This window comes from Nansenia antarctica, assembly GCF_963989245.1.
Source record: "Nansenia antarctica genome assembly, chromosome: 15".
In the NCBI taxonomy this organism is placed as follows: domain Eukaryota; kingdom Metazoa; phylum Chordata; class Actinopteri; order Argentiniformes; family Microstomatidae; genus Nansenia; species Nansenia antarctica.
This window is the reverse complement of record NC_137685.1, coordinates 5669201-5681508: the sequence shown is the minus strand read 5'-3', so window position 1 is coordinate 5681508 and position 12308 is coordinate 5669201. Positions and strand designations below refer to the sequence as shown.

The 12308-nt window shown below is 44.1% G+C and overlaps 1 protein-coding gene across 1 annotated transcript in view; it reads right to left on the bottom strand.

Annotated features, from left to right (window-relative positions):
* Window positions 1-1307: 1307 nt before the first annotated feature.
* Window positions 1308-12308, bottom strand: part of ndrg3a (ndrg family member 3a) — a 37910-nt gene continuing 26909 nt past the window's right edge. Inside the window, exons 4-16 of the mRNA XM_080545487.1 lie at window positions 10158-10263; window positions 9866-9986; window positions 9463-9525; window positions 9281-9341; window positions 7509-7595; window positions 7050-7106; window positions 6525-6628; window positions 6335-6400; window positions 6180-6231; window positions 5425-5472; window positions 4962-4997; window positions 4771-4822; window positions 1308-2744 (exon numbers count right to left, since the gene is read on the bottom strand). Of these exons, the coding sequence (XP_080401613.1) occupies window positions 2572-2744; window positions 4771-4822; window positions 4962-4997; window positions 5425-5472; window positions 6180-6231; window positions 6335-6400; window positions 6525-6628; window positions 7050-7106; window positions 7509-7595; window positions 9281-9341; window positions 9463-9525; window positions 9866-9986; window positions 10158-10263 (1026 nt within the window). The 3' untranslated portion in view covers window positions 1308-2571. The remainder of the gene's footprint in view (window positions 2745-4770; window positions 4823-4961; window positions 4998-5424; window positions 5473-6179; window positions 6232-6334; window positions 6401-6524; window positions 6629-7049; window positions 7107-7508; window positions 7596-9280; window positions 9342-9462; window positions 9526-9865; window positions 9987-10157; window positions 10264-12308) is intronic.

Genomic DNA, 12308 nt, shown 5'->3' with positions numbered 1-12308 from the left:
TTTTCTTAGCTAAATGCAAGCATTTCAGTCCCCTGTGACACGTCACTCCACATACCATCTTCACCACATCAGTTTACCTCTCAGCTTCTGAACCACAAACAAGATCAGTCAGCACAAAATCTAGACTAGAGCACCAGCTAAGATGGTAGGTGGTAAGGGTAGGTTGACTAAGGGTAGGTTGACTTCCATACCAACTGAGCAACAGAGATTTGAGTCATCAAGACACCCGTAAACATACAGGATACAGTAATAGGAGCAACAGGGAGAAGTGTGCTAGATGTACTATATACTTCTAAGAAATGCTTTTAAGATGCATGCTCTTAGGAAGTAATAAGGACAACTGTCTAAGGACATCCTGTACCAAACAGAGATTAGATTAGCATTTTGGCCCGAATACTATAAATAGATGATATTCTATACTGTAATGGGTGTACACACAATGTCTCCATTGCTAGGAACTCAATGTTAACATGTATGGGAAATCAGTGTAGGAAGGATGTGTTTGAGTCACTGATGTGGAGAATGATATTAATGTAGTAGGGTGTGTGAATCTATCGTGTCCTGAGCCCAGCTGTCGTGCAAGTCATGCAATCACTCTGATCATGTGGTTCTTTCGAATGGAAATTAGTCAACCTCAGAACAACATATCAAAGAATCATAGCTGACTACTTTATTTTATGCTAAAAATAGCCTGCGCTCACCAGTGACATTTGAGGTCGATCAATGTGAGAGTGAAAGAGGAAACGTACACCTGCGGTTGGAAACTTAACAACCATCGTTCTTGAAGTTCTCAACAAAATAACAATACAAGGAAGTCATCAATTCTTGGACGGAAAAATGTATTGCTATTTTTTCTGAATCATTTATCATTTTTTACCAGTTAGTGTATCAACCTTTACTATATTGTGTGTGTGAGACTAACAGTGTGGTTGAAACATGTTAGATTTAAAATATTAAAATCTGTTATGTTCGATTTAAATAGATAACATATTTAAATCTAAGCTAAAAACCTTCATGTTTTGCACCAGTTATGATTAAACACAAACACTTCTATCAATGTCTTTTTTCCATTAACTAGTGTCATTTTAAATGTTTTATCTATTTACTTCTTATATTTGCTTTTATTCATTGTAATTGTTATTTTCTTACTATGTTCCTCTTGCTGTATTTTTAAATAATGTAATAATGTATGTAAAGCACTTTGAATTGCCCCTGTTGTATGCAATGTGCTATACAAATAAACAAGGCCTTGCCTTGCCTAGATTTGGACACAAAACCCAGAGGCCATTTCACATCTTCTAGCTTTATTTAGTAGTACAGTAGTATAAATGGGTTGAACCAGCAGACAGTGAGAAGCACCACTAGGCCCCTCAGTGAAGAGACGGAACACATTTCCACATCAGGACACGCTCGTTAAGATTGTTACTCGTTAAGTTGTGTCTACTCAAGAGATGAGTGAACCGACTAGAAAAACAACATTAATGAAGAACAGAAGGGGGAAAACAATTACAAAAGGAGTAAGGAGGAGTAAGTGACAATCTACACAATATCGTTGGCCCACAGTACCTTCTTATTGCCGTTCTTTTTCTCTTTTGCGTATTCTAAACAGATACCTTGGGGAGGCTGCTTTGAAAGCAAGACTAATGTCCTACTCCTAGCTAAGCCAGAATACAGACAGTGCTTCGTTCATTCAGTTATCTGGGCCACTTTAACTCGCCGTTGGAAAAAAAACACATTAAAAAATACACATTTTGCAAGTACGGTGGAATTCTATTTGTGCACACAGCTTGATCGATGGTTGTACAACAGTGTAAATGGGGTGGTTCAGCAGAGCACTGCAGCAAGGGTACGGTACAGCATAACACACGACCACAACATGTCACAACATCAACGGAGGCGTGAGTACACAGTCCACAACATAAAAAAAAAAGATCATAAAAAAGTGTTCTAAATATATGTGCATGAATGAATGGAAGGTTTTAGTGTAAATGTTCTCTAGACATAGAGGACAGAAGATCTGAAGAGATGGGACACCTCAAACCCTCCTGAGACTCAAGAGACCAAACCTCTACACATGGTGGAACAAAAATAAATACACGATGTGACAAAGGCAACGATCAGAAAAACAAAAACGAGAAAGACACAATAACTGAATCTGGGAGAATAAGTCTCCAGACTCACTCGCACAAGAGACATGCACGCACAGGATAGAAAATGATGGGAAATAGTTGGGGCGGGGCCGTCGTACCATTTTGACTTTTGGAATATACAGTGTATCTATATATAATTCTTTATTTTTGTCCCCTCAGCTTGTGACTGGAAGTCGTTTGACAGTGGTATACAGTATAATATTCAATAATATGCCTTTATATATATTCTCATATTTATCAACACAATTCATCACAGAACCTCCTGGCATTGAATAGCTTAGGAGCAGGGTAAAGAGCGAGACAGATGGGGAGACATAAGTTACTGGAGAAGAAGGAGGAGGAGGAGGAGGAGGAGGAGGAGGAGAGGGGCGCCAGTGAAGGCCGCTATCCGGTGATGAGGAGGGGCTGAGGTGGGGAAGGTTTAGCAGGAGACCTCCAAGGTCTGGGGTCCGGCCTGGTTGTCCAGCACCCCGGTGCTGTTGGCTCCATCCAGCAGGTTGTTGAGGTTGCGGCTGCGACTGCTGTCCATGGAGGTGATGCTGGAGGAGGAGGTGGTGCGGGAGCGGGCCAGACGGGTCATCCCGGCCGTCGCCACTGGGACACAACAACAACAAGAGCGTTAGCGTCGGCGGCGGGGGGGCAACGAAGTTGAGAAGCAGAACAATGTGTTTCCCTCTGTTAGGAAAAGCACATGTAGCTAAGCAACACTGCCAATATTCACCATGCAAGACAAATCTTGGGGAAATATTGGGAGCAACTAAATAAAGAAAAAGGCACAGCACCATGGACTATCACTAAAAAACGCTGAGAAGCCCGGCCTTGCAGAAAAATGGAAAATGCCACAACAGAATAAAACCACTGAAACAACGAAAATAACTCAACTCAAATGAAGCTAAACCAACTCCTCATGCAACCACTTAGAGCAGTCAGAACCAGACCCATGCTTTTAAGGAGCGATATAAAAACACAAACATAGATGAGTCTATGTCAAAGTATGCACAACATTCTCAATATTGGCCTTTCAATTACACTGGACCTTATACTGAAAATGCCAGTATTTGATGATGTAACAGAGACTTTTGGATGCATACGTTGCCATTCATCTAATGTGGACAAGGCTGAAGGAGGCTGGGGGGAAGCCAGCGAGGTCTAAACCTACTGGACTTGCTGCGGCTCAAGAACCTGGTACCTGATTCGTTGCTCAGGTGACTGAGGAGAACGTAGGGAACTGTTAGCAGTGATGAGGAGGAAGGAACAGAAAGGAAAGAAAGAAAGAAGGAGAAACTGTGTTGAAATTCTGTATGTGAGATTCCATGAGGGGGGGGTTAGTGGAGAGGGAACAGAGAGAGTGTCTTCGAAAAGAAAAGAAGAGCCAAAGGGAACCAGGCAGAATTGGGCTAATTTTCAAAAGGCCCTTCGGACACCCATCAAATTAGTGGCATCCACAACTAATACAGATTAGTGCCTGGGCAGAATTCAGTTTCACGTGGCCTACTATTATAAACAATGCCTTTTTCTTTCTGATTTCAGGCATGAACACATTAATGAGGGGGGAAAGTCAGCTTTTGGAAACACGCTGAGGTGTTATTGCTATTCTCACGACTTTTCCCTGCATGAAAAGAGCCTTTAATCTGCTCTAATCCTGCAGTGGCATTTTCTCTGCAGGGGACTCTGCAGGGTTGGCCTTTCGCAACCGTCTGTGGGCTCTGACACACACACACACACTCAACCACTCAACACTGCACTCACAGTGAGGAGGAGAAGGAAACACACGGGATCATATCAAATCTGGACAGGGGAAGGCCAAACTTCAGGACTCAATTAATCTATGAATTCAACCAAGCTTTGTGTATGCATTGTGATGAATTCGGTCTGAAAGAGCCGTCTGTACAGATGAATGAAGGGTGAAAACCGAGAAGCCTGTTTAAGTATGCGCTTTTGGGGGTCTCGGTGGGGGGGTGCATCTTAAACAAGATGTGCGGCTTGAGAAAGAAAAGCACACAGGGCAAAAAAAACAAGACAGTCTCTTCTCTCCCACACAGAATTTAACAGGAAGTCAATCGCTGTTCGGCATGTCTGTGGTGCCTCTAGTCAGTCATGTTACACAGAGCTCTATTCCTCACCTACTGAGAACTGAGGCTACGGAACGCTGCAAAAGGCGAGAGAGGAGGAAATGGACGTTAGCGGTGAAGTGCGATAACCGCCTCCTCCGTGACCAGGGTGACAAAAACAAGGTCTCTTTTCAAGCGCTGTGGTTGGCTGCACTCCAGCACACATTAGGAGAGGGGTCTAGCCATAGTTGAACAACAACAAAACTCATTGACACTACTACGGTTGTTATTTCACTCACGTCACAGGAAATAAATTGGGAACACAACAACAACAACAACAACGACTGAAAAACAAGTCAATTCAAAGGCTCGTTAGTGGCGTAATTAAAACAATCTGGGGTTGTTATGGTTACCGGCCCAGATTCACCATTATTCTTGATCAAATTGAAATAACACGGAAACAAAGACCTTGTGAGAAAGGAGTGGAGTCCACTCCACTCCACTGAGATAAATCTAAATCGTTCAACACAGAAGGACAAAGACAAAGTATTAAAGAGTGTTGTACTTACTGTAACCCATGCCCTGAACAAAGTACTTGAAGGCCTCAGCCAGTTTTCCAGGCTGTGGACAGACAGACAAAGATGTTAAGACGTTACCAAAAAGAAAAAAAACTAAATGTAATATTAGGATAATGTATGTAACTATATTAAAAACAGGATTTCAGATCGTCAGAGATCTCTGCCACCAGTAGAAACCTCACCTGCACGACCTGGGGCAACCCTCCGCAGTCGGCCATCTAAGAAAGAGCGGGAACCGTTATTTATTTATTTGTTTATTTATTGGAAGGATCCCCGTTAGCTATACCCATAGGCATGAGCTACTTTTAGTGCGGTCCACATATCAAACATACATTACAAGTAACATTTAACATATAAAACATACTTTAAATTACAAATATCAAACATAAAAATGTATCATATATCATACATCATACAATTTTACATTTGGCCTAATATGAAACACTTAAATCTCTAGTTACATAAAAATAGAACAAACTACAACCATGTTAGAGAGGACTACACATTTCCATCTACGGTGCGTCACCATCTAGTGTCACTTTGAGTCTCAACACGTAACATACAAGACGGATCGGGCACAGTGGAAAATGCAATATACAAACAGGATGTCCTTAAACACATGATTTTACACATGTACCCCCTCACCTTCAGTAGTGTAGTCTTGGTTGGATTTAACCTGGAATTGCACTCCACCTGAAACAAGGTTAGAGAGGAAAGTCAGTGACTGAAGAAAACCCCCTTTCATAACACACTGGCATCAGCTTTAACAGGGTATGTACAGGAATCTTGAGGTTAATTTGAAAGTGACAGTTGGATCTAAGTGACAGTTGACACTAGAACAGCCGTGTCTATGTTACCTACTCAGGGTATATACAGGAATCTTGAGGTTAATTTCAATACCTTTCTAAGACTTTTTAAAGACCGTGTCAATATTTTTTCCAGACATCACCGCCACTTGGAGCTGTAACCGTTTACATCAGTGACACCTTTAACTTAACAGTTTTAGTTTGCAATAGACTAGACCACTATCATACAACTGAATTTCCGGTTCATCTTTGTTTTTTAATAAAACTAATAAATTCATGAACGTTTACTAAAGGTTTTTAGGACTCAAACTCTTTGGACAGAGTATAATTCAGAAAAATACCTACAAAATTGAAGACCTCATAAAATCGTGATAAGACTTTTTAATACTTATTAAGGGTCTTGATTTTCCCAAAATTGATTTATCAACTTTTAATACTTTTCAAGACACCGCAGATACCCTGACCTGAAACACGGTTAGAGAGGAGTCAGTGACTGTTAAAGAAAACCCCCTATCAGAACACACTGGCATCAGCTTTTAATTAATTACCACAACCAAATAAAAACTACAACTACCACAACTCTGTCAGACTTACCACTGCCTCCACTGCAGGGGATGTGTCTCCGACCACCAGCAGACTAGGGCAACTAGGATGGAAAAAAAACGTGTTTCAGTAAATCACAGAATGAGCAAAACCCACGCCTCCAAACAGCCAGTGAATCACGCTGTGAATCTCAGTCCCAGACTCACGTCAGTGTGTTGACTGTGTCCTCATTCAGGCCCACGATTGGCCTCTCGATTTCCATATCCCGACGACTGTCACGCAACACAAGACGGAAAGTTATTGTTAAAGCGACAAATTCATTCATCAGTAGAGTAGTGCCATTCTGTAAAAACTGATCCCAATGTCCCCCCCACCCGCCCCTCCATCTCAACATACTATTGGTAGGAGCCACAGAAAAGGGCCAGGTTGTCCTGGTTGATGTCCTGGGAGATGTGAAGGCGGTAGGTCTGGATCAGCTCCAGGTTGTCTGTCAGCTCCTCCTGAGAGAAAAGGCATCAGTGAGCTAATGGAAGACACCAGTAGTACTCTATCTGTCATGGAATTGTAGCCTCAACAAGGCTACTACTTCAGTATGCTATAAATCGTGAGCTTAGAATGATAAGGTTCTATCTCCGTTTAGAATGATAAGGTTCTATCTCCGTTTAGGGCAGTTCAGAGATATTGAGCGTCAAAGTTTTTACATTCCATTATGTTTCGTGAGATGGAACCTTTGTATTTTATGAATTACTAACTCATAAATGTCAACATTTAAAAAATAACACCACACAGGCATTAATAAACACCTAATGGATCAGATTATGTAAAAAACTCAATTTTGACAAAAATGGAGATCGAACCTTATAATTCTAATGTCACGAAATGGTAATCAGAGCTATGAATGGCAGGACCACAGGGACTCACGGTGCTGAAGTGGTGAGACATGATGATGTCCACAAGGTTACTGGTCCACCCTGTGAGCTGCAGAGAAAGGACAGGACGATGACCAATTAAGCATCATCTTCTAGACCTCAGGTATGAATGAATGAATGAATGAATCTTTTTATTTCGAACATGATTTAAAATAATACAAGAACAAATAACTACCGTAATATGAAGAGTACAGGCCTATCAATGTTGGAAAGGGAGTAGGATGAAGCCTAGGCTTATCATGTCCTACCCCTATCCCTCACTCTCAAGTGAGAACAATTATACTTCAATTATATAATCCAGTTAGGTATCTATGGTGTTGTAGTACCATCCAGCCATCTAACATCTACCAGCCCTGTGGGATATTTCCCCTTTGATTGGCAGGGGGGGGGGATGGGTAAGTGAGGGGTGGTTGTATATGTATGGATGGTTCTTAGAGGACCGTTGACTGACCTTGGAGGCGGCCCAGTCGATCCAGCCTTCGGCACAGGGGTCCACGTTGATCAGAACCAGGCCCTCACACAGGGTGGGGTTGTTGAGCTGCGGCCCAGAGGAGAGACACGCCAGTTAGTGAGAAACGATGCGGTTAAGTAGGACCATTAGTCTGCATAAATGATGCACAGAAATGAGCAGGAGGAGAGGAATAATCTGTCTCTTAATGAAGGATGAGAGTCTCCCAGAACAGCTCTACAAAGGGATGTGGTGAGTTTTATTCAGGGGTGCAAACTGGTGGTGGCCCAAAAAGGTGACACTTTTTTATTGCACTAAGACAATTATCAATGCGCAGATAACGTTTTTGTTGAGGAAGGGGGGGGGATATCGCTAGCACTAGCGGTGCTAGATGGATATCGCTAGCACAACCGGTGGTAGATGGATAGCGCTAGCGCTAATGGTGGTCTCAGCGGCGGCCCTAACCTTAACACCCGCATAATTATTTGCTTACTGTGACTGTCCTCCACACTGTCTAGAATTGTACCTAGCTGCATGAAGCTCAAAGTTATTTTAGCAGATAGGAAGATTAGTTAGAAGAATAGTCATCATGTGACTTGGATGAGACAGACACCCACCCCCCAAATTATTTTTTTCCAGATCTTTCTACATGATTCACGTGGATGACCTATTTTGAAGTAAAAATGGCTAATTTTGCAGAAAGGTGACAAGTTTACACCCCTGGTTTTATTAAAGTGCATAAAGTCAAAGCAGAATTCAACAAGAGACATTTCCCAATAACCTTTTTACCATGTTTAGTTGTTCTGCAAACCTGAGACTAAAAATGCTAATCGCCAAGCAGCAAACTGCTGCTATCAATAGCTTGCGGAAAACTGTGTGTTTCCCACTCTAAACGCTAGAATTAGCAAACACATTCTCTCTCATTAATTCAGAATGAGAGCAGACCCCCCCGAGGAGCGTCTTACGCAGTGATTCCTAATCCTCCATTTGTTTCCACCCCTCCTCTCCATCATTAATCTTTCAGAGTTCTATCGCTCCTCTCATCCCTGCCTGCTCTTCCTCCTCTCTTGTACCGAGAGAACACAACACAGCTAAAATAAGACAGGCCTTGAGTGCAGAAAAAGGAACAAGGCGAGAGAGAGAGAGAGAGAGAGAGAGAGAGAGAGAGAGAGAGAGAGAGAGAGAGAGAGAGAGGATCGCTAGGTGATTCATCATCTTCAGGATGGCAGGGTATAGAGGAATAGAGGAGTAATGAATGCCGCTCTGTCTGTAGGCTGTTTCTGAGGCAGTAGGGTTCACACTGACAAACAGTAGGGAGGCTCTGTGATAGACATGACTGAAGATGAGGAGAGAGACAAACAGACACAGGGTTCCTACAAGTTTCAACAAGTCGAATTTAAGACCATTTTAGACCTTTTTTTAGACATCTTTGAATAGAATTTTAGACCTATCCACAACACCATATGATAGCTTTTTGTCACCCTCAAGGTGATGCAATTAGGGATTTCACTGCCATACAGACAAAAAAGGAAGCGAATTGGCATTTTTTTGGTTCCAGCTTGATTCATTTCCACGTAAATAGATGTTAAAAAAATTACGACCTAGCACCTCATTATTAGACCGAATAACTGACATTTGAGACCTTTTTAGGCCCCCATAAATTGGGTTGCTGGGTTTTAGACTTTACGGCTTTTTAAGACCAGTGCGAGAACCCTGCAGACAAGCAATCTGGAGGTAGACATGGAGGACGAAGGAGCTTCTGTTGATAAACTTACAGCGAACCGGCTCAGGATGTAGGCTCCCGCGCCCACGCCGATCCCAATCACACTGTTGATCCTGGAAGGAACCGGGAGACGCACCACACGGTCAGCTACACAACTCAACAGGTACACTACTACTACTGCATTCATCACATCTCTGGTATTACAGAGGGGAGGGAAGTCTGGCTGTCACTCACTTGAGATGAGTCATAACGGAGGGCAACATCTCAGCCAGCTCCTCCATGGTGGGGTACTGGTAGCTGGACACAGAGGAAACAACAGCAGGTAAGGCACACACACACAGAGAGATACATAGGCAGGCACACACACACACACACACACACACAGACAGAGACAGAGACAGAGACAGAGACAGAGACAGAGACAGAGACAGAGACAGAGAGAGAGAGAGAGAGAGACAGAGACAGAGAGAGAGAGAGAGAGAGAGAGAGAGACAGAGACAGAGACAGAGACAGAGACAGAGAGAGACAGAGACAGAGACAGAGACAGAGACAGACACAGACACAGACACAGACACAGACACAGACACAGACACAGACACAGACACAGACACACACACACACACACACACACACTTACCCAGAGGGGAAGGGGGGTGCTGCCTCCTGCTGGCCAGGGGCGTCCACGTGGACCACAGCAAAGTGCTGTGTGATCTCCTGCATGTCCTCGAAGTTGAACAGGGTGTTAAAGCACGACTTGTCTGCAAGGCAAAAGGGAACAGCACAAGGTTTCTATAAACATATGTACACAAAACACAGAGAACAATATCAACCTGTCCAAACGGCACCCAGAAATGAACCAAACATGGTCCATAAGAGTATAAAGTCAGTCATTTTGAGAATACTATACGTGTCGGACATGAACCACTCACGGTTGAGACCGATGTCATGGTAGGTGAGGATGACCGGCCTGTTGCCCTTGGGAACGCCTCTCATGGTCACGTGAAGCACGCCATGGGGAGTCTCGATGTCATGCTCCTGCAGCCAATCAGAAAGAAGAACAGACAGACAGGTCAGGGGATTTGATAAGACAGATCGAGACTGCAAAAAAGGTGCAGAGGTACTAGGAGTCGGTTTAGAACCGGGTGACATCATCACTCCCATCCCCTCAGCATCGCCTGTGAGAGGAGACTTGGCTCAGACGCAGACACAGTTTACGGTTGAAAAGCTAAATCATTACTAATGTAATAACATAACACCCCCATCACAAAGTGTGGGGGTGACAATAAATGCCAGACAAATCTCAAATAATAACGCCTGCTGTGTGTGTTTGTATATCTAAAATTGTGTGTTTCTCTGTGTGTGTGTGTGTGTGTGAGAATGTGGCACTAATTCAAGAGTAAGAGAGTTTTCCGTCCCCTTTCACAGAGCCCCTCTCATCCAGACGGGACAAAGAGAGCTGAACAGAGCGGGCAGCAGAAAAGCTCCTGTCTTTCTTGGGAGACGTTAAAATGCCCGGCGCTCCCAGAGGCGTGACTGCGCAAAAAATCCCTGAGTCATCTGCCCTCCTGAAAGCTGCCTCGGCAGGACGAGCAGCATTCATATTCATTGACTTGAAAACTACGTTCGTTGCTTTCCAGACCCCCCCCCCCTCTCTCTCTCTCTCTCTTCACCGAGTAGCTTCCTCTAGGAAAAACGGTGAAGCCTGAAATGACTAACAGAGAGAACGATGGCATGTCATAAAATGGTGGGCGATTCACATTTACATCTCGTTTATCATTGTCATTAATTGTACTATCAGTGTATGAAGACAAGAGCTACGGTAATTAGGCCTAAACGATTACTAGACGACGACAATAAACATCAAGCTGTGTCGAGCATCCCGTAATATCTCCCATATCTCTGCATATGCAAGATGGACGTGGTACAGGAAGTGATGCAATACACTCAAGGAAATGAAAGTCACTCCCTGGCTCGCCTCCAAACGTGTACCTCTCTAGCCTGGTGACAACAGTATCTGCTGATGTCACACACCACGCCACCACGCCGCGCGCGGCGCAAGGTCGACATGACTCGGGCGGTTATGCGTATGCAGAGAGAGTGTGTGAGAGAGTGTGTGTGTGATAATGTGTGAATGTGTGTGTGTGTGTGTGTGTAGAGCAGTGTGAGGGAGTGGTGGGGCACAGCGCAGGCATCTCGACATGACTCGGGTCGGGTTATGCGTACACACACAGAGAGTGTGTGTGATAATGTGTGTGTGAGATAGAGAATGTGTGTGTGTGTGTAGAGTAGTGTGAGGGAGTGGTGGGGCACAGTGCAGGCATCTCGACATGGCTCGGTCGGTTATGCGTATACACACACACAGAGAGTGTGTGTGATAATGTGTGTGGAAGATAGAGACATAGTGTGTGTGTGTGTGTGTGTGTGTAGAGCAGTGTGAGGGAGTGGTGGGGCACGGCGTTGGCATCTCAGGGTCTCGCTGGTCATCAATAATAAAGAGACGAGAGGCTCGCTGGAGGAGACACACTCGTTATCGTACTGAGGCAGGACACAGGAGGAAACACTGCACTATGAGGCTGTTTTCTAAGTAAGGAAGTGATGGAAACGTGTCCTAATTCTTCTATGGGGGAGTGAAGGTTAGCCTACACGGCCCTCTCAAGGACAAAGCAGCAGTATCCCTGTCTGGGCTCGGAACAGGCCAGAACATGGCGAGGTTCGTCACCACTTGTGATGGGTAACCCACATCACACATCACCCACATCGTTTGGGTGGGGTTCTAAATGATTGGTCTGTAACGTGCCCTTGCAACTCTCACACACACACACACACACACACACACACACACACAGGCAGACACACACACAGGCACAGGCACAGGCACAGGCACAGGCAGACACAGACACAGGCAGACACACACACACACAGACACACACACACACAGACACACACACACACACACACACACACACACACACACACAGACACACAGACACACACACACACACACACACACACACTTTTGAGAGACACAAAGGCACATAGAATACAATTTCTATTTCTTTGCCAGGACTGAAGCCATTGAA